Raw genomic sequence first — 21,405 nt, forward strand, 5'->3', positions numbered from 1 at the left:
TTTCAGACTGGGAGCGGGGCCGTAAATCGCCCCGCGCGGCCTAAAATGGCCGTGGGACTTAGCATCACCCGCCTGGAGCTTGGACATCGGGAGAGAAATTGAGAGCAGGGGAGAGAAAAGACTTTGCCTTCCATCACAGTGGGTTCACTGTGATGGATGTTTGTGTGAACTTAATTGTGTGTATGTCTGTAGGACATTGTTTTTGTTTGTATGGCTGTGGAAACAAAATTTCGTTTGAGTCTCACTGGGGCTCAAATGACAATAAATTTGTATTGTATTGTACAAACTCTGTACAGACAGCACCCGTAGTCAGGATCGAACCCGAGACTCTGGCACTGTAAAGCAGTGACAACTGTTGCACAACTTTGCAGCTCCTAATCCATTTTCTCCAGAGATACTGCCTGATCCACTCAGTTAATCCAGTACTTTGTGTCTATCACTTATTCAAATGATTCCTTATATAATGTCTGGACTGCTGGAGGCTTGTTTGCATACTGACATCATTGTTGAATTACAGGACAATATGTCCTGTTTGTTCAACATCAACAATGCCTCACCCAAATCTTTACCCAAATTATTGACATACTTTTTTCCCTAACTTTGCTCTTAACCTTATCTGCACCAACAGCTGGAATCATTTCCACTTTTGAGCATTCAGGTAAATAAGAAATGGACTCTGGCAAATAGCCTCAGCATGACATCCCGGTTAAAAAGAATGTAGTCGTCTCGAAATAAGTGCTAGCATTAAATTTGCCTTCCTTACTACCGAACTTGCAAATTAACTTTTTGGGAATCCTGCACCAGTCTCCCAAATTCGTAAGTGATAGGAGCAGAATTAGGCCATTTGGCCCATCAAGTCTACTCCGCCATTCAATCATGGCTGATCTATCACTCACTCCTAACCCCATTCTCCTACCTTCTCCCCATAACTCCTAACATTCGTACTAATCAAGAGCCTACCTATCTCCACCTTAAAAATATCCATTGACTTGAATTCCACAGATTCATTGTCAATTGACACATTTTCTGCCAATTTTTTGCACAAAAAAGACCATTTTCACTGATAAGCATTGTAACTCTAATTATCAATTTGTGTTAACTGAAGAAGGATCTCGACCCAAAAGGTCACCCATTCCTTCTATCTAGTGATGCTGCCTGTCCTGCTAAGTTACTCCAGCTTTTTGGGTCTATTTTGTGTTAACTCTACTTTTAATAGGAAAAGGATCTGTGCTAAGTACTTCCAGCATTCAGCTTATGTTGGATACTTCCAGCACCAACAGCATTTTGCAGTTATGGGAACCAGCCATTGCTGGAAAGGCAGCATTTATTCACCATCCTTCGATGACCCAGGATGGCGCGCATGGCTGAAGCTCCCAGGGGATCGCGGCCCTTGCTCCCGGCGGATCGCGGCTTCAAGGGGGGCCCGCTGAGAGGGTCCTCCATGGCCGGGCAGAAGATCCCGCGAATCGCTGCCACAGGGGGTGCCCATCGAGCCGGTCCCTGCTTGTCCCCCGATGATGGGGGAGAGAGCTGGTGACTACGTCAGATGCATTGGGCGAGGAGAAAGGCCGTTAAGAGAGGAGAAAGAATCAGGGCCCGGCCCACTAGGCCCTCGAGGATGGCTGCAGGAGGCGCCCACCTGGGAACAAAGGGCGGCACCATGGCACAGCGGTAGAGTTGCTGCCTTACAGTGCCAGAAACACCGGTTCAATCCTGACACTACGGGTGCTGTCTGTACAGAGTTTGTACATTCCCCCCGTGGGGTTTCTCTGAGATCTTTGGTTTCCTTCCACACTCCAAAGACGTACACGAAATTAAGGTGGACGGGCAAAAAGGAGGACGTCGTGTCCAAGGGAGGCAATAACTGGAGGCCTGCAACAGCCTGGGACTTGCCTGGAACAGGCACCGCTCATGAGAACTATAGCGTGGACTTCGAAAATGGCATCAAAGGATGGCACCTCTTGCATACAGGCTCAGTCAGCCATTTCTGTTGCTAATCGGAGGTATGGCAATATGCAACTGGACTGTTTGTAAGAAAAATAATTTCACTGTGTGTTAGCATTATACACTTGACAATAAAAGCACCATTGACCATTAATTGTGGAGGATGGGCTTCTCACTGAAGCACTGAAGGCCCAGTTAGGTGAATCTATCCACAATGGCAAATATTCCCACAAAACAATTGCTCTGTACTTGATGCAGGGATTCATGAATTTTGTTCCTGATATAAAGAAAGGAACATCAATATGTGGCAGGATTGTGTGTGATGCAAAGGTCATGTTGAATCCACAAGCCCTTAGACCTTAAAGGACTGTCCCACTTGGGCGTCATTTGCGCGATGTCATTTACGCCCGCATGGCACGTGGTGGTGTAGGCAGTGACGCGCGGTAGCGCGCGGCGCCCCAGGATTTTGGGATCCTCCGGGAACTCCAGTTTCCTCCCACACTCCAAATTGTGCAGGTTTGTAGGCTATTTGACTTGGTAAAATTGTAAATTGTCCCTAGAGTGTGTAGGATCGGGTTAGTGTGTGGGGGTGGCTGTTCGGAGCAGACTGGGTGGGCCGAAGGGCCGGTTTCCTCGCCGTATCTCTAAACTAAACCAAAAACTCAAGATCAAAGCCATTCAGCTTGTGTACCAGATTTAATAGAGTAGATCAAAGTCAACTACAGCAGACAACATCTTCTAGATCTAGATGGTAAATATGCATCCATGGACAAGGTTCACCAGAGAAAATCATAAGTCATTGTTGCAGTGACAAAGTCAACTACTTGATGCTGCCTCATCCGCTGAGTTTCTCCAGCATTTCTGTCTACCTTCGATTTTCCAGCATCTGCAGTTCCTTCTTAAACAAGTCAACTACTGCAATGATTTCTCAAAAAAAACTATTTCCATACATTCCACTCATTGAAACGGTGAAGCCACTCAGCAGTGCCTCGGATGTTATGTTCAACACACCCAAATGCCTTGCCTTTTCCCTGACAAAATCACTACCATCTTCTTATCTAGCTTATTTATTCAACAGAGTCTGCATGAGGATGATTTATTTAAACTATGTCTGCAGTCTAGTTCTGGAATTAAGTGGTTCAGAGCTAATTCAATATTATTAGAGGCACTGCTGCAAACATCTTCAGCGGACACTTGTTCCAATTTCTTCTCGTTTAGATTTCACAGTCATCCTAATGTCTTATCTTGACTGCATTGCTGAAGCAAAATAATTGAATTGGACAAGGCCAGTTAAAATCTAAACCACAGCCAGAGTCAGAGTCAGAGTCACATTCAGTCTGTCACATGCACATTGTAATTCAAAACTGGATTCATAATGGCTGTCACACATATTCAACTGAGGTGTTACACAAAAATGCTGGAGAAACTCAGCGGGTGCAGCAGCATCTGTGGAGCGAAGGAAATAGGCGACGTTTCGGGCCGAAACCCTTCTTCAGACTGATGGGGGGTGGGGGGGAGAAGGAAGGAAAAAGGGAGGAGGAGGAGCCCGAGGGCGGGGGGATGGGAGGAGACAGCTCGAGGGTTAAGGAAGGGGAGGAGACAGCAAGGGCTAGCAAAATTGGGAGAATTCAACGTTCATGCCATCCGGACGCAAGCAACTGAGGTGGATTGGGTTCGACAGTCTTAGAAAACTGAGTCCAGATTTGATATGGCAGACACAGAATCAGATTGGACTCGTGTTCCACGCGTAATATTAATTCAGAATCAGACTCGATTTAGCACTAATGGACAAGCCACCGAGCCAAATTTGGTACAACAAATCCAGGGCACAGTCAAATTGGGTACAATACCATAGTTACATCATACTCTGTTGCAAGTAATTGATATTTGTAAAATGATCCAAGAAAATTTTCAAAACAAAGTTCAAACAAAACATGGTTCAAACAAAGAGGAACTTGGATGAGAATGTACAAGGCATGATTACTCAGTTTGCAGATGACGCTGATAAAAGTGGTATCGTACACGGTGAAGATGGTTATCAAAAGTTACAGCAGGATCTTGATCAGCTGGGCAAGTGGGCCGAGAAATGGCGAATAGAGTCTAATTCAGATATGTGAGAGGTGTTGCTTTTTGGGAAGTCGAGCCAGAGTAGAACCTTCACAGTGAATGGTAGTGAAAAAAACCTAGTGAATGGTAGCGCCCTGGGAGTGCTATACAACAGAAGGGTCAAGGAATACAATGAATGCTTTTGGCATGCTGGCCTTCACCAGTCAGCCTTCGATTATTGTGTTCAGGTTTGGTCATCCTGTTATAGGAAATATGCTATTAAGCTGGAAAGAGTGCAGAGATAATTTACTAGAGAACATTGGTTTAAAGAGAGAGGGGAAAGATTTAATAGGAACCTAAAGGGCCTGTCCCACCAGCATGCGATTGCATGCGTCTAGCGCGACCAAACGTGGTGGCTTGAGGCGTACGGCCTCGTGGGGTCAGTCCCACTTCCAAACGCGGAGCCGTCTGGAGTTGTGCGGGGCTGGTCCCGGCATCATACTCACCAATCAGCTGGGCAGGAGGCGGGCCGACTGAATTTGGACGTCGCACGGCGTCGGGCGGTTACGTCATCACGCAACGGCACCCTGGGCGGTGACGTCATCGCGCAACGCCACGCGCTAGGCATACGCCGTCAAGACGCTGCGTACGGCGTCAAGACGCTGCGTACGGCCTCAATGCGGCTGCGGGCCGATAGGCCGTTGTCGCGCGGAATTTTTGGACAGTGTCAGTTTTTCGGAGCCCCGCGTGATGTCGGGACCAGCCCCGCACAACTCCATACGCCTCCGGCGATTGAAGTGGGACCGGCCCCGCGAGGCCGTACGGCTCAAGCTATCACGTTAGGTCGCGCTAGCCACATGCAGTCGCATACTGGTGTGACAGGCCCTTAAGAGGGTGGTAAACATATGGAATGAGCTGCCAGAGGAGTAGTTGAGACATACAAAAGAACAGTTAAAAGATGTTTGGACATGTACATAGATAGGAAAGGTTTAGAGGAATACAGACCAGGCACAAGCAGATGGGACTAATTTAGATTGGGCATCTTGGTCGGCATGGAAATATTGGGCCGAATGGCACATTTCCATACTTTATGACTCTTGACGGTAGCAGTAGTTGTTCAATACAGTTTGCAGCACTGATTCCTATTATCCAGTTTGCACCTAGTTATTTTAACAACTGCCCTAAAAGCACAATGACCAAGTGACTAACTTTATTCCATCTGCAAGTACAGTTTATAAACCCACCCATGCCTCTTTCTTAGACTGGTAATATGCAAACATAATTAATTGATACTTATCAATAGGAGGTAGATTTATCCCTTTCCTTCAATAGATTGTATTTCCTCTAATTTTTGTTTACAATGTTCACCATTTCTAATTTATATAATCCCTGGCAGTAGTTAGAACATTTTCTTCTTTTATAAGAATATATAAACTGTGCAACTAAGTGTGCAAAGGTATGAAGTTCAAGCAGGTAATTGTAGTTGGGGCTGGTATAAGAGTTACTTTGTGACTAACTTCACAGTTGAGCATGCAGGATTAGAGGAACATTTTCTAAATCGCTGGTCAGGACTGTCAAATAGACAGCAAGTATGGTTCCACAAACTAGAAGCCTCTGCGGCAAGAGAGGGTGGTGTAGGAGATGGGATGTTTCAGAAGTACTGAGTGGATTCAGAACTGAGATTCATAGATTTCTGGATATTAGGAAAACAAAAGATCAGATTTTAAAAAGTGCTGAGGTAGAAGAGCTGAATCAAGCTTGTATGATGCTGGACCAGGCTGAATGACCTATTGCTATGTTAAAAAAAAACTGCTGGAGGAACTCGTTTGTGGTGGTGGTGGTGGTGGTGGTGTGAAATGGGAGATGATTCTTTACCTGTCGAGTTCCGCCAGCAGATTGCTTTTTGCTCCAGATTCCAGGAGGAGTGCACCACGGCTACGCTTGGCCAAGCCGACACTGCAACACCACCAGGACAATGGGCCATCATGGTCATGCCAAGAACCTGTTATCAGGCAACTGAACCATCCTACCACAACCAGAGAGCAGTGCTGAACTACTATCTACCTCTTTGGTGACCCTCAGACTATCCTTAATCAGACTTTGCTGGCTTTACCTTGCACTAACCGTTATTCCCATATCATGTATCTATACACTGTAAGGGATCGATTGTAATCATGCATTGTCTTTCTGCTGACTGGATAGACCACAACAAAGGCTCTTCACTGTGTCTCTGTATATGTGACAATAAACTAAACTGAACTGAATCTGGCGACTCTTTATACTGACGCAGTATATTACTACGATACACTTGTACTGTACCCGAGATGCTTATCTAAGATGTATCCAAGTACTTATGTATAGTGATACTAGTACTCAAATGAGTTTCACTGTACCTCAATACATGTGACAATAAAGAACCATCATGCACTTCCTGACATACTCCTATACCTGTTCCAGGACAGGAAGTGCTGGAGTAACTCAGCAGGTCAAGCAGCATCTCTGGAGGAAGTCGATACTGCCACCTATCCATGTCGGTGCATCCGTCTCCTCGAGGGATGCTGCCTGACCTGCTGAGTCATTCCAACACTGTATTCTACACAATGCTCCAGCATCTGCAGTTCTTTCTGTCACTTATTCCTGTTCTTATGTTCTGGAGAACAAGTACAATAGTGGCCAGGAAACAAAAAATTATAAAGTACAGGAGGAATAATTTAGAGATCCAGCAGAAATCCTCTGGAACGAGGTAGCCACCCCTATAGTGCTACTCTGCAGTACAAGGAGCTGATGATTAAGTTCTAGGAGACTGCTGATAGACCCCAAAGGAAAATCAGAGCAATACAAAAGCGATTATTTTTTAATCTTAAATTCTTTGAGCGCTTTTGTTTAGTTTAATACAAGCTTTTGTTTAATACAAGCTACAGGTGAGCGGATAGTTTGATTAAGAAACATCCGATTGAGAAATAGGGGAATTTGTTTTTTTTTCCAACTTTCGCCAGAAGGAAACTGCTGCAACTAATTGGTAACATTGAATATGGGTTTAAACCAGCATCTGCAGTTCTTTCCAACACACGTAGTTAGTAATACTGTTGGGAGACCGCACATTAGGCACTCAGTGGCCATATTGCATACCTACAAACATAATAAGTTAGATGTTAAAAACGAACAAAGGCATTTCCGATGGAAATAAAGTGTTGACGAAAAGTGATCTTGGGAAGTCTAACAGAGCGGACAGAAGTACTTAGCACCATAATAGTTGATATAAGCATCCCCGCGAATGAAAGGGTGGCAACTAGTCTGAAATGAAACTTGAGAAAGATAAATGAGAACCTTTCGCAAGTTGCAAACGCAGTTAAAGAAACAGAAAGTCGGCTGAAGGACTTTATTGAACCCGAGCCATTGACACAATAAATGCTCGGCGAGAACTTTACGCGCAAGCAGTCACGTCGCCAACTGATTAGAAACGTGAGGAGAAAGTAAAGCGAGTATCGAGTTGACTCACAGTCTCTTCGCGGGATCCGGCAGCAGGCGGCTGGGAGAAGCCAGGCTCCACTCCTGGGCAGCGTCTTGAACAAGCCAGCCATCGCCTCTGCTGTGTGTAGTGGGGGAGAGTTCCTCACGCAGGCTGCGTGGAGCCGGCTACTGACGTGTCCACACCCCGGCTCAGACTGCTCTGCTGCTCAACAACCATTTCACTGGTTAAATCTCATTGGTTTAAAGAGAATCAGAGATGCACTTTTTGCATGCTCTTATGGTTGTGGTCCCGCAGAGGTCGCCTTCACAATTGACTCGAGTCAAAATTGAAAAGACACAAAGTGTTGGAATAACTCCGCGGGTCAGTCAGCATCCCTGGAGCACGTTGACACAAAACGCTGGAGAAACTCAGCGGGACAGGCAGCACCTTGTTCCTTCTCTCCAGAGATGCTGCCTGTCCCGCTGAGGTTACTCCAGCATGTTTGTGTCCATCTTCGGTGTAAACCAAAATGCTGGAGTAACGTTTTGGGTCGGAACTCTTCTTCAGACTGAAAGATAGAGAAGCGATCACCTATCCTGGTGATTTAGAGATGCTGCCTGACCTGCTGAATTACTCCAGCACTTTGAGTCTTTTCTTGTGATTTAGCACCTCAATTTCCTTGTGTCTTCAAATATAGTTGGGTTGAGTTCATTGTCAGATGGAGACATAAAGGACTATAAATGCTGGAATCTGAAGCAAAAACACAACGTGCTCCGGTTTCCTTCCACACTCCAAAGACGTACAGGTTTGTTTCTGCACTGTATCTCTAAACTAAACAAAAGATCAGAAATACACTACAGGAATAGGATCAAGTCAAACTCAAATACATAGAGAAAAGGGGAAGATATAATGTGCAGAAATAGTTCTCAACATTTTATCACATCAGTTCCATAGACAGAATCCAATGTCCTCAATGGGATAGAGGAGAATCAGACAGTTACCCAAGCTAATGGAAGGTCCTGATAACAGATCCCCTCCACAGATGTTGCCTGACAAGCTGAATTACTTGCCAAATGCACAGGTAAGGTGTGGGTACAATGGAAACCTTGCTTACAGCTGCATTACAGGCACATAATCTCGGACAACACACAAAAACATAAATAATACGTAAATTACACAAATTCTACTAGGCAGTAAAATGAAAAAGTATGAAATGAACTAGACATTGGTGCAAAGCACAATTAGGAAATAAGTCCATGGTAGTGCAAGAGGTGGGCCTTAGTGTTCAGTCTCCTTCTTCCTCGTGTCCGGCCATCTCTATATCTAGCAATGTTACAAAATTTTGAGATTTAAAAAATCAAGTCTGCAATGTATCCCATCAGATAAAGCATAAAAAGAAGTTTAATTTGACACCTAATTCACTTTCATATCTTCAGTATTAAAAAAGTTATGGCCATTTTCATACTGAAATTAACTCAAAAGCTGTGATCAAGGACAGTCAAAAGCCCATAACTTTCTTAAAAATTAAGAGAACTGAATGAAATTTTCAGTTATTATAGATTGAAGTATTCTGAAACAAATATAAAACAACCTTACTTGGGTGACCTGAAATTAAAGCATGTAATTAGTTAGTTACATAATTGTAGCTAATTACAAAATTCAATTACTAGATAGATCTAAACATCTATCCATTTCTTAAGAAAAGGTTAACATTATTAAATAGCCTAAGTGTCCAAATAACATTCACACAAGAATTCACAATATAACATGATTTTTAAATCTCATTGTCATGAATTTATAGGCCAAATGGAAGGAATTTAGTGTGTAATTCCTGCTAATTAATGGGCATTTAAATCATCATGCGAGTGAGATTTTGTGGAACGTGATCGATTGGAACGTTGCGATTGCGGTGAATTTGAACCCCATATCGGCAGGAATAATACTGCCGGTTCGTATGGGGCCATAATCACATTTTCGCCAATGAAATTTGGATTAAAGTAATCCTAAGAAGCAAGTTTATATGTAAAATAAACGACTTACCTTATGTTTTGTCCCCTACATGAGATCCATCCCGTTGACGGCGTTAGAAGCAGATTTTTATTTTACTCCAATAATTAAATTGTCCCGTGATTTTTTTTCAAAACATTGGAGAACGGATATCGGAGAGATTTTTCTGCAGCAGCTTAGCAGCCTGAGAAAGATCAACTATGACAGGCAGGAGAAAACAGCATTTTAATCCCGCCTCCCCCTCAAAGGCGCCAAAGTCGCGCACACGGCCAGTGGCAGAACTGCAGCGCCACTGAAGGTAAGTATTCTAACATACCTACTATATCACGTCTTTCTGCAATTCTGCAACCACCGACCGTCAGTGACTGTTGACGGTCAGTGGTTGTAGAATTGGCTACTTCAGTCAGTCACAGTGGTATAGTTTCTGTCGTCAGCATTGCCCGGGATGCGCCACGTGGAGGCTTCTGCTTGCATCCCAGTGTTCAGTTCCTCAGTAGGATTAATGTTGCGCAGGTTTGTTCAAGAACTTAATAATGGTAGGAGAGTAGCTGTTCCAGAACCTAGCAATGATGGGATTTAAGCCTTCCATATCTCCTGTCCGAGGGTAGCAGCGATAAGGGAGCATGGCCTAGTTGATGATAGATGCTGCCTTCTTGAGGCAGCACCTCATGTAGATGCTTTCAGCGGTGGGTAGTACTGTGCCTGTGAAAGACCAGCCTGATTCCAGATTTGCTCTATTGCCTCTTGCGTTACATTTTGTTTTCTTTAACTGACAAGATACTGTGAGGGTATGAGACATGAATTGGCCAAAATAGACTGGCAATTGATTCTTAAAGGGTTGACGGTGGATATGCAATGGAAGACATTTAAAGACCGCCTGGATGAAATACAACAATTGTTCATCCCAGTTTGGCAAAACAATAAATCAGGGAAGGTAGTGCATCCGTGGATAACCAGGGAAATCAGGGGTAATATCAAAACAAAAGATAAAGCATACAAATTAGCCAGAAAAAGCAGCCTATCAGAAGACTGGGAGAAATTCAGTCCAGCAGAGGAGGACAAAGGGCTTAATTAGGAAAGGGAAAATAGATTATGAAAGAAAACTGTCAGGGAACATAAAAACTGACTGCAAAAGCTTTTATAGATATGTGAAGAGAAAAAGATTAGTTAAAACAAATGTAGGTCATTTGCAGTCAGAAACAGGTGAATTGATCATGGGGAACAAGGACATGGCAGACCAATTGAATAACTACTTTGGTTCTGTCTTCACTAAGGAAGACATAAATAATCTGCCGGAAATAGCAGGGGACCGGGGGTCAAATGAGATGGAGGAACTGAGTGAAATCCAGGTTGGTCGGGAAGTGGTGTTAGGTAAATTGAATGGATTAAAGACCGATAAATCCCCAGGGCCAGATAGGCTGCATCCCAGAGTGCATCCCAGAAGTAGCCCCAGAAATGGTGGATGCATTAGTGATCATTTTCAAAACTCTTTAGATTCTGGAGTAGTTCCTGAGGATTTGAGGGTAGCTAATGTAACCCCACTTTTTAAAAAGGGAGGGAGAGAGAAAACACGGAATTACAGACCAGTTTGTCTAACATCGGAAGTGGGGAAAATGCTAGAGTCGGTTATTAAAGATGGGATAGCAGCACATTTGGAAAGTGGTGAAATCATTGGACAAAGTCAGCATGGATTTATGAAAGGTAAATCATGTCTGACGAATCTTATAGAATTTTTCGAGGATGTAACTAGTAGAGTGGATAAGGGAGAACCAGTGGATGTGTTCTATCTGGACTTTCAGAAGGTTTTCAACAAGGTCCCACATAAGAGATTAGTATGCAAACTTAAAGCACACAGTACTGGGGGTTCAGTATTGATGTGGATAGAGAACTGGCTGGCAGACAGGAAGCAAAGAGTAGGGGTAAACGGGGCCTTTTCAGAATGGCAGGCAGTGCCTAGTGGGGTACCGCAATATATATTATTGATTTGGACGAGGAAATTGAATGCAACATCTCCAAGTTTGCGGATGATACGAAGCTGGGGGGCAGTGTTAGCTGTGAGGAGGATGCTAGGAGGCAGCAAGGTGATAGGTTGGGTGTGGGAAAATGCATGGCAGATGCAGTATAATGTGGATAAATGTGAGGTTATCCACTTTGGTGGCAAGAACAGGTTCTTGGTTCTTGGTCCTCCAAAATATTCCAAATGGAATTTAAACTGGAAGTGGTGGAGGGAGGCCTTAAGCCAGAAAGGGTTATTGGGAAGAAAGAGCGACCTTAAATTTTGTTGCATCTGGTTCGGTAACTGTGATAGGGTGAAGATTAGAGAAAGGCTAACTTTGATGAGATGCGAAATGATTTAAAAGGAGTGAATTGGCACATTTTGTTTTATGGGAAGGATGTAGAAGAGAAATGGAGGACATTTAAAGATGAAATTTTAAGAGTACCGAATCTTTATGTCCCTGTTCGGTTGAAAGGAAATAGTAAAAATTGGAAAGAGCCCTGGTTTTCAAGGGAAATTAGACACTTGGTTCGGAAAAAGAGAGAGATCTAAAATAATTATAGGCAGCATGGAGTAAATGAGGTGCTTGAGGAGTGTAAAGAATGTAAAAAGAATCTTAAGAAAGAAACTAGAAAAGCTAAAAGAAGATATGAGGTTGCTTTGGCAAGTAAGGTGAAAGTAAATCCAAAGGGTTTCTACAGCTATATTAATAGCAAAAGGATAACGAGGGATAAAATTGGTCCATTAGAGAGTCAGAGTGGACAGCTATCTGCAGAGCCAAAAGAGATGGGGGAGATATTGAACAATTTATTTTCATCGGTATTCACCAAGGAGAAGGATATTGAATTATGTGAGGTAAGGGAAACAAGTAGAGTAGCTATGGATACTATGAGATTCAAAGAAAAAGAAGTACTGACACTTTTGAAAAATATAAAAGTGGATAAGTCTCCAGGTCATGACAGGATATTCCCTAGGACATTGAGGGAAGTTAGTGTAGAAATAGTAGGGGCTATGACAGAAATATTTCAAATGTTATTAGAAACGGGAATAGTGCCCGAGGATTGGCGTACTGCGCATGTTGTTCCATTGTTTAAAAAGTGTTCTAAGAGTAAACCTAGCAATTATAGACCTGTTAGTTTGACTTCAATGGTGGGCAAATTAATGGAAAAGATACTTAGAGATAATATATAAAAGCATCTGGATAAACAGGGTCTGATTAGGAACAGTCAACATGGATTTGTGCCTGGAAGGTCATGTTTGACTATTTTTCTTGAATTTTTTGAAGAGGTTACTAGGGAAATTGATGAGGGTAAAGCAGTGGATGTTGTCTATATGGACTTTAGTAAGGCCTTTGACAAGGTTCCACATGGAAGGTTGGTTAAGAAGGTTCAATTGTTGGGTGTTAATGCACGAGTAGCAAGATGGATTCAACAGTGGCTGAATGGGAGATGCCAGAGAGTAATGGTGGATGGCTGTTTGTCAGGTTGGAGGCAGGTGACTAGTGGGGTGCCTCAGGGATCTGTGTTGGGTCCACTGTTGTTTGTCATGTACATCAATGATCTGGATGAAGGTGTGGTAAATTGGATTAGTAAGTATGCAGATGATACTAAGATAGATGGTGTTGTGGATAATGAAGTAGATTTCCAAAGTCTACAGAGAGATTTAGGCCATTTGGAAGAATGGGCTGAAAGATGGCAGATGGAGTTTAATGCTGATAAGTGTGAGGTGCTACATCTTGGCAGGACAAATCAAAATAGGACGTACATGGTAAATGGTAGCGAATTGAGGAATGCAGTTGAACAGAGGGATCTAGGAATAACGGTGCATAGTTCCCTAAAGGTGGAATCTCATGTAGATAGGGTGGTAAAGAAAGCTTTTGGTATGCTAGCCTTTATAAATCAGAGCATTGAGTATAGAAGTTGGGATGTAATGTTCAAATTGTACAAGGCATTGGTGAGACCAATTCTGGAGTATGGTGTACAATTTTGGTCGCCCAATTATAGGAAGGATGTCAACAAAATAGAGAGAGTACAGAGGAGATTTACTAGAATGTTGCCTGGGTTTCAGCAACTAAGTTACAGAGAAAGGTTGAATAAGTTAGGTCTTTATTCTTTGGAGCACAGAAGGTTAAGGGGGGACTTGATAGATGTCTTTAAAATGATGAGAGGGATAGACAGAGTTGACGTGGATAAGCTTTTCCCATTGAGATTAGGGAAGATTCAAACAAGAGGACATGACTTCAGAATTAAGGGACAGAAGTTTAGGGGTAACATGAGGGGGAACTTCTTTACTCAGAGAGTGGTAGCTGTGTGGAATGAGCTTCCAGTGGAAGTGGTGGAGGCAGGTTCAATTTTATCATTTAAAAATAAATTGGATAGGTATATGGATGGGAAAGGAATGGAGGGTTATGGTCTGAGTGCAGGTAGATGGGACTAGGGGAAAATAAGTGTTCGGCACGGACTTGTAGGGCCGAGATGGCCTGTTTCCGTGCTGTAAATTGTTATATGGTTATATGGTTATTATTCCATGCTTTAATTGTGCGGGGGAAGAACAAATTGCTGTATACATCTGTCTTTGTAGTTGGGATCACAAATTGGATCGAATGCCCTCGTCTGCTCCTAATTGGTTTGGGTTTGGTGTAGATCTTGTAATCTATGTCGAGCTGACCATTTAACATTTTGTAAAAACAGGTCAAACGGTGAGCTTCACGTCTGTCTTGGAGAGGGTTCCACCGCAGTGAATTCAGAAGTTTGGTAACACTCGCTTCTCCCTCATAGGTGTTAGTAACAAATCGAGCTGCCTGTCTTTGGACACGTTCGATGGAAGAAATGTTTTTATTTGTGTATACGTCCCATGCTGCAACTGCGTAGTCCAAATGAGGTCTAACGAGGGTGAAGTATAGCTTCTCCTTGACAGAAGTTGAACAATGATGAAAGTTGCGCCTCAGAAAATTTAGGACGCCTGTTGCTTTCACCGTTGCATGATGAGTCTGACCATTCCAACGCAGATCATTCTGCAATTTGATGCCAAGATACTTGGTTTGTTTGGATTCTTCAAGGGTGGCACCAAGTATATTGTAAGATATTTCGCATGGATTCCTCTTTCTGGTGACACGCATGGTTTCACATTTGGAGGGGTTGAACTGCATGCCCCATTGTTGTGACCACTCAACCATTGTATCGAGAACAGGAAAGTAGACTATTATCTGAATGGCGGCCGATTAGGAAAAGGGGAGATGCAACGAGACCTGGGTGTCATGGTACACCAGTCATTGAAAGTAGGCATGCAGGTGCAGCAGGCAGTGAAGAATGCGAATGGTATGTTAGCATTCATAGCAAAAGGATTTGAGTATAGGAGCAGGGAGGTTCTACTGCAGTTGTACAGGGCCATGGTGAGACCACACCTGGAGTATTGCATACAGTTTTGGTCTCCTAATCTGAGGAAAGACATTCTTGCCTTAGAGGGAGTACACCGAAGGTTCACCAGACTGATTCCTGGGATGTCAGGAATGAGAGGAATGTCTTATGAAGAAAGACTGGATAGACTTGGTTTATACTCTCTAGAATTTAAGAGATTGAGAGGGGATCTTATAGAAACTTACAAAATTCTTAAGGGGTTGGACAGGCTAGATACAGGAAGATTGCTCCCGATGTTGGGGAAGTCCAGGACAAGGGGTCACAGCTTAAGGATAAGGGGGAAATCCTTTAAAACCGAGATGAGAAGAACTTTTTTCACACTGAGAGTGGTGAATCTCTGGAACTCCCTGCCACAGAGGGTAGTCGAGGCCAGTTCATTGGTTATATTTAAGAGGGAGTTAGATGTGGCCCTTGTGGCTAAGGGGATCAGAGGGTATGGAGAGAAGGCAGGTACGGGATACTGAGTTGGATGATCAGCCATGATCATATTGAATGGCAGTGCAGGCTCGAAGGGCCGAATGGCCTACTCCTGCACCTAATTTCTATGTTTCTATGTTTCTATGAGAATTTTTTTTTCACACAGAGAGAGGGGAATCTATGGAATTCTCTGCCACAGAAAGTGGTTGAGGCCAGTTCATTGGCTATATTTATGAGGGAGTTAGATGTGGCCCTTGTAGTTAAAAGGATCACGGGGTATGGAGAGAAGGCAGGTACAGGATACTGAGTTGGATGATCAGCCATAATCATATTGAATGGCAGTGCAGGCTCGAAGGGCCGAATGGCCTACTCCTGCGCCTATTTTCTATGTTTCTTTGTTTCTATGATACATCAGACCTGAAATCATGGCAACATGTTTCTCTCTGCGCAAATCTTGTCCCAATGCTTGAAATACCTCCAACATTTTCTGTTTTTCTAATACCAGGGTACTCCTCCCTAATTATTAATGAGCAACAATTGCCACTCATTGTGTCAGGTCAGACTCTGAATTTAAGAGCAATTCAGTGTTTAAGACTTCAGTGTTCCAAATGCGCTTTCTACTTTTCCTTTCGTAATGCAATTATACATTTTGAGCAACACAAAACTGTGCAAATAACATTTCAGAAGAAGATAAATAAAGAACAGAAAGAGATAGATGCTCATATTGAGATTCCTGACATGCCTGTGTGTACACACACTGCCAATTTTACCCCATGAACACACAGTCATGGGAATTCCCAGCTGTCACAAAAAAACAATAATCTTCAAATAAATATAAAAATAAACAAAATTTTATTGAGGTCCACTCCCCTATCGCCTGCTGACTACCTTTACGAGGTTAAACACTCAGAAAGTGATCGGCCCAGATGGAGTCCCTGGAAGGGGTCTGAAATCGTGCAGCAATCAACTGGTCACAGTCTTCGCTGACATCTTCAACCTGTCACTTCAACAGACCTTTGTCCCCATCCGTTTTGAGGAAACAGTCATCCAGACAAAGGAGAGTCAGTGGATGTTATTTAACTGGATTTTCAGAAGACCTGTGATAAGGTGCCATACAGGAGACTGCTAAACAATGAGAGCACATAATATTAGCAGGAAGATATTAGCATGGATAGAAGAATGGATGAATTTCAAAAGGCAAAGAATGGGAACAAAGGGGGCTTTCTCTGGTTTGTTGCCAAGGGTGAGTGGTATTCCGTGGGGGGCCAGTGTTGGGTCTGCTACTCTTCACGTTCTATATTAATGAATTGAATAATGGAATTGATGGTTTTGCAGATGATACAAACATAGGTGGAGGGCCTGGTAGTGTAGAGGAACCAGGGAGTCTGCAAGATTTGGACAGGTTCGGAGAATGGACAAAGAAGTGGCAGATGGAATGCAGCATAGCAAAGTGTAAGCTCATGCACTTTGGTATTAGGAATAAAGGTGTAGACTATTTTCTAAATGGGGAGTGGATTCAGAAATTGGAGATGCTAAGGGATTTGGGAGGGCTGGTGCAGCATTCCCAAAAGGTTAATTTGCAGGTTACATATAGACAATAGGTGCAGGAGTAGGCCATTCGGCCCTTCGAACCAGTCAGTGTGATCATGGCTGATCATCCACAATCAGTACCCAGTTCCAGCCTTCTCCCCATATCCCTTGATTTTGTTAGCTCAAAGAGCTCGATCTAACTATCTTTTAAATGCATCCAGTGAATCGGCCTCCATTGCCTTCTGAGGCAGAGAATGCCACAAATTCACAACTCTCTGGGTGAAAAGGATTTTCTTAATCTCAGTTCTAAATGGCCTACCCCTTATTCATAAACTGTGGCCCTTGGTTCTGGACTCCCCCAACATCGGGAACACGTTTCCTGCATCTAACGTGTCCAATCCCTTAATCGTCGTAGTCTTCGTGGCTATCCCTCGAGGTCGAGAATGATGGTCCACGTTCTGTTGTTTTTACGGACTCTCAGGTGGTTTATGAGTCCAATCCTGGCTTTGTAAGTTCTCGACATTCAGGACAGGTAATTCCAGATGGCAGATTGGGCTTCGGTTGTTGCTGCCTCTCTTTCCGTTTTCTTCTCTTTTCTTCTAATTCTGCGCATATCTTGGCTTCGAAGGTCACTGCTCTTTCTTGGATGATGGTTCGCCAGAGTTTCCTGTCCTTGGCATTGGTTTCCCAATTGTCGATGTCAATTTCACATTTCTTCATGTTGGCTTTTAAGGCGTCTTTGAATCGCTTCTTCTGTCCGCCTCGTTTACGTTTGCCTTCTTTAAGCTGGGAGTAGGTTTGCCTTGGTAGACTCTCGTCTTCCATCCGAACAACATGACCGACCCATCTTAATTGGTTCTTGATGACGAAGGCTTCGTTGCTAGATGTTTTCGCTTCATTCAGCACGCAGACGTTGGTTCTTCTGTCTTCCGAACTGATATTTAAGCTGCTTCGAAGACATCGCTGATGGAGCTTTTCAAGTGTTTTCAGTTGGCGTCAGTACGTTGTCCAGGTTTCTGATGCATACAGGAGCGTTGGAATCACCGCTGCCTTGTACACTAACATTTTGGTGTCTGTTCGGAGGTCACGATTTTGAAAGACTCTCGTTTGAAGATTAATAATTGTATATGTTTCAATAAGGTCCCTTCTCATCCTTCTATATTCCAATGAATATAAGCCCAATCACTCCATTCTCTCATCATATGACAGTCCCGACATCCCGGGAATTAACCTTATGAACCTAGGCTGCACTCCCTCAATAGCAAGAATGTCCTGCCTCAAATTAGGAGACCAAAACTGCACACAATACTCCAGGTGTGGTCTCACTAGGGCCCTGTACAACTGCAGAAGGACTTATTTACTCATATATTCAACTCCTCTTGTTATGAAGGCCAACATGCCATTAGCTTTCTTCTCTGCCTGCTGTGCCTGCATGCTTACTTTCAGTGACTGATGTACAAGGGCACCCAGGTTTTGTTGTACTTCCCCTTTTCCTAACCTGACACCATTCAGATAATCTGCCTTCCTGTTCTTGCCACCAAAGTGGATAACCTCACATTTATCCACATTATACTGCATCTGCCATACATCTGCCCACTCACCCAACCTGTCCATGTCACCCTGCATTCTCATAGCATCTTCTTCACAGTTCACACTGCCACCCAGCTTTGTGTCATCTGCAAATTTTCTAATGTTACCTTTAATTCCTTCAGCTAAGTCATTAATGTATATTGTAAATAGCTGCGCTCAGCACCGAGCCTTGCGGCACCCCACTAGTCACTGCCTGCCATTCTGAAAGTGACCCGTTAATACTTATTTGTTTCCTGTCTGCCAAGCAATTTTCTATCCATGCCAATACCGTGCCCCCCAACAGCATGTGCTCTAATTTTGCCCACTAATCTCCTGTGCGGGACCTTATCAAAGGTTTTCTAAAAGTCCAGGTACACTACATCCACTGGCTCTCCCTTGTCCATTTGATTTGTTACATCCTCAAAAAATTCCAGATTAGTCAAGCATGATTTCCCCTTTGTAAATCCATGCTGACTTGGACCAATCCTGTTGCTGCTATCCAAATATGCCACTATTACATCTTGAATTGGTAATAAGGAAGGCAAATGCAATGTTAGCATTCATTTTGAGAGGACTAGAATATAAAAGCAGGGATGTAAAGCTGAGGCTTTATAAGGCACTGGTCAGACTGCATCTGGAGGATTGTGGTCAGTTTTGGGCCCCATATCTGAGGCAGGGTGTGCTGGCATTGAAGAGAGTCTAGAGTAGGTTTATGAGAATGATCCTGCGGATCTTTGTGTTATCATATGATGAGCATTTGATAGCTCTGGGCCTGTAGTTTAGAAGGATGAGTGGAGATCTCATTGAAACTTACCGAATAGTGAAGAGCCTGGATAGAGTGGATGTTTCCACTGGTGGGAGATTCTAGTACCAGAGGACATAGCCTCAGAATAGGACGTACCTTCAGAAAGCAGATGAGGAGTTTATTTATTCAAGAAGGAACTGCAGATGCTGGAAAATCAAAGGTACACAAAAATGCTGGAGAAACTCAGCAGGTGCAGCAGCATCTATGGAGCGAAGGAGTTAGGTAACGTTTCGGGCCGAAACCCTTCTTCAGACTGATAGGGGGTGGCGGGGATAAGGAAGGAAAAAGGGAGGAGGAGGAGCCCAAGGGCTGGGGGATGGGAGGAGACAGCACGAGGGCTAAGGAAGGGGAGGAGACAGCAAGTCCTGGTGTGGAACGCCTCATCCTGGGAGCAGATGCGGCGTAGGCGGAGGAATTGGGAGTAAGGGATGGAGTCTTTACAGGAGGCAGGGTGGGAAGAAGTGTAGTCCAGATAGCCAAGGGAGTCAGTGGGTTTGTAGTGGATGTCGGTCAGGAGTCTATCACCTGCGATGGAGATAGTGAGGTCAAGGAATGGTAGGGAAGTGTCGGAAATGGTCCAGGTGTATTTCAGTGCCGGATGGAAGTTGGTGGTGAAGTGGATGAAGTCAGTCAGTTGTGTGTGGGTGCAGGAGGTGGTCCAGGTGTATTTCAGTGCCGGATGGAAGTTGGTGGTGAAGTGGATGAAGTCAGTCAGTTGTGTGTGGGTGCAGGAGGTGGTCCAGGTGTATTTCAGTGCCGGATGGAAGTTGGTGGTGAAGTGGATGAAGTCAGTCAGTTGTGTGTGGGTGCAGGAGGTGCAACTGGCTTCTGATCTTCTTGACTGACAGATCTGTTGGAGGAACAGCACCTCATATTCCGCTTGGGGAGCCTGCATGCGGCGGGCATGAACATTGAATTCTCCCAATTTTGTTAGCCCTTGCTGTCTCCTCCCCTTCCTTAGCCCTCGAGCTATCTCCTCCCATCCCCCAGCCCTCGGGCTCCTCCTCCTCCCTTTTTCCTTCCTTCTCCCCGCCACCCCCGATCAGTCTGAAGAAGGGTTTCGGCCCGAAACGTTGCCTATCTCCTTCGCTCCATAGATGCTGCTGCACCCGCTGAGTTTCTCCAGCATTTTTGTGTACCGAGTTTATTTAGTCAGAAGGTGGTGAATCTGTGAAATTCATTGGCACAGATGGCTGTGGAGGCCAAGACATTGGGTATTTTAAAAATGGAGATTGACAGGTTCTTGATTAGTAAGACTGTCAAAGGTTATGGGGAGAAGGCAGGAGAATGGGGTTGAGAGGGAAAGATAGATCCGCCATGATTAAATGGCTTAGTATACTCGGTGGACCAAATGGCCTAATTCTCCTGCTGTGACACAAACTTGGCATTGTGAACTCTAAACCTCTGGCCCTTGGTCTTGGGGCCTCCATCTGCAACTGGCTTCTGATCTTCTTGACCGACAGATCTGTCAGTTAGAATTGGCAGTATTATTTCCCCAATCTGACCCATGATACTGGTGCACTACAGGGTTCTGTACTCAGTCCCTTGCTCCCCTGTATACCCATGACTATGTGGTCAAGTGCAACATCAACCTGATATTAATACATTGGCTGATGATATCTGTTGTCTGCTGGGTCCACAACGAGACTGTGTACAGGAAAGAGGTTGAGAACCTTATGTCAAGATGTCAGGACAATAGCCTAGCCCTTACAATCAGCATGACAAAAGAGTTGGTTGTTGGCCTCAGGAAGCAAGGACTGAACACAACCCATGGAACTGCTGTAGAAATGGTTGACGCCAACAACCTGACTTGCTCCTTCCACACCAAAGCAGTGATCAAGAAAGTGCGTTACTATTTTTACTCTCTCAGCAGAGAAGATTCAACATGTCCACATGGATTCTCTCAAACAATTACAGATGCGCTATAGAAAGTATTCTGATGGGATGCTGCTCAGCCTGCGAGGGCAACCTTTCTGCTTCCAATCGCTTAAACCTCCAGAGTGAACACAGCCCCGTCCATCATAGGCTCTTCACTTCTTTCCATCCTGGTCATCTTCACAGTGCACTACATCAGGAAGGCTGGAAATATCATAAATGATATCTGTTACCCTAGCAATTCCCTTTTCTCTCTTCTACCTCTTGGCAGAAGATACAGGAAGTTGACAGCTCGAATGTCCAAACTTAATAACAACCTCATACCCACTGCTATCCGACCCCAGAACCA

The 21,405-nt window shown here is 44.0% G+C and overlaps 1 protein-coding gene across 1 annotated transcript in view; it reads right to left on the reverse strand.

Moving 5' to 3' along the window:
* LOC116971478 (isocitrate dehydrogenase [NADP], mitochondrial-like) overlaps positions 1–7,747 on the reverse strand; it is a 77,014-nt gene extending 69,267 nt beyond the window's left edge. The window contains exon 1 of the mRNA XM_033018694.1: positions 7,490–7,747. Within this exon, the coding sequence (XP_032874585.1) occupies positions 7,490–7,571 (82 nt within the window). The 5' untranslated portion in view covers positions 7,572–7,747. The remainder of the gene's footprint in view (positions 1–7,489) is intronic.
* Between the last annotated feature and the right edge of the window lie 13,658 nt (positions 7,748–21,405).

Source organism: Amblyraja radiata, chromosome 3, assembly GCF_010909765.2.
Source record: "Amblyraja radiata isolate CabotCenter1 chromosome 3, sAmbRad1.1.pri, whole genome shotgun sequence".
Lineage (NCBI taxonomy): Eukaryota > Metazoa > Chordata > Chondrichthyes > Rajiformes > Rajidae > Amblyraja > Amblyraja radiata.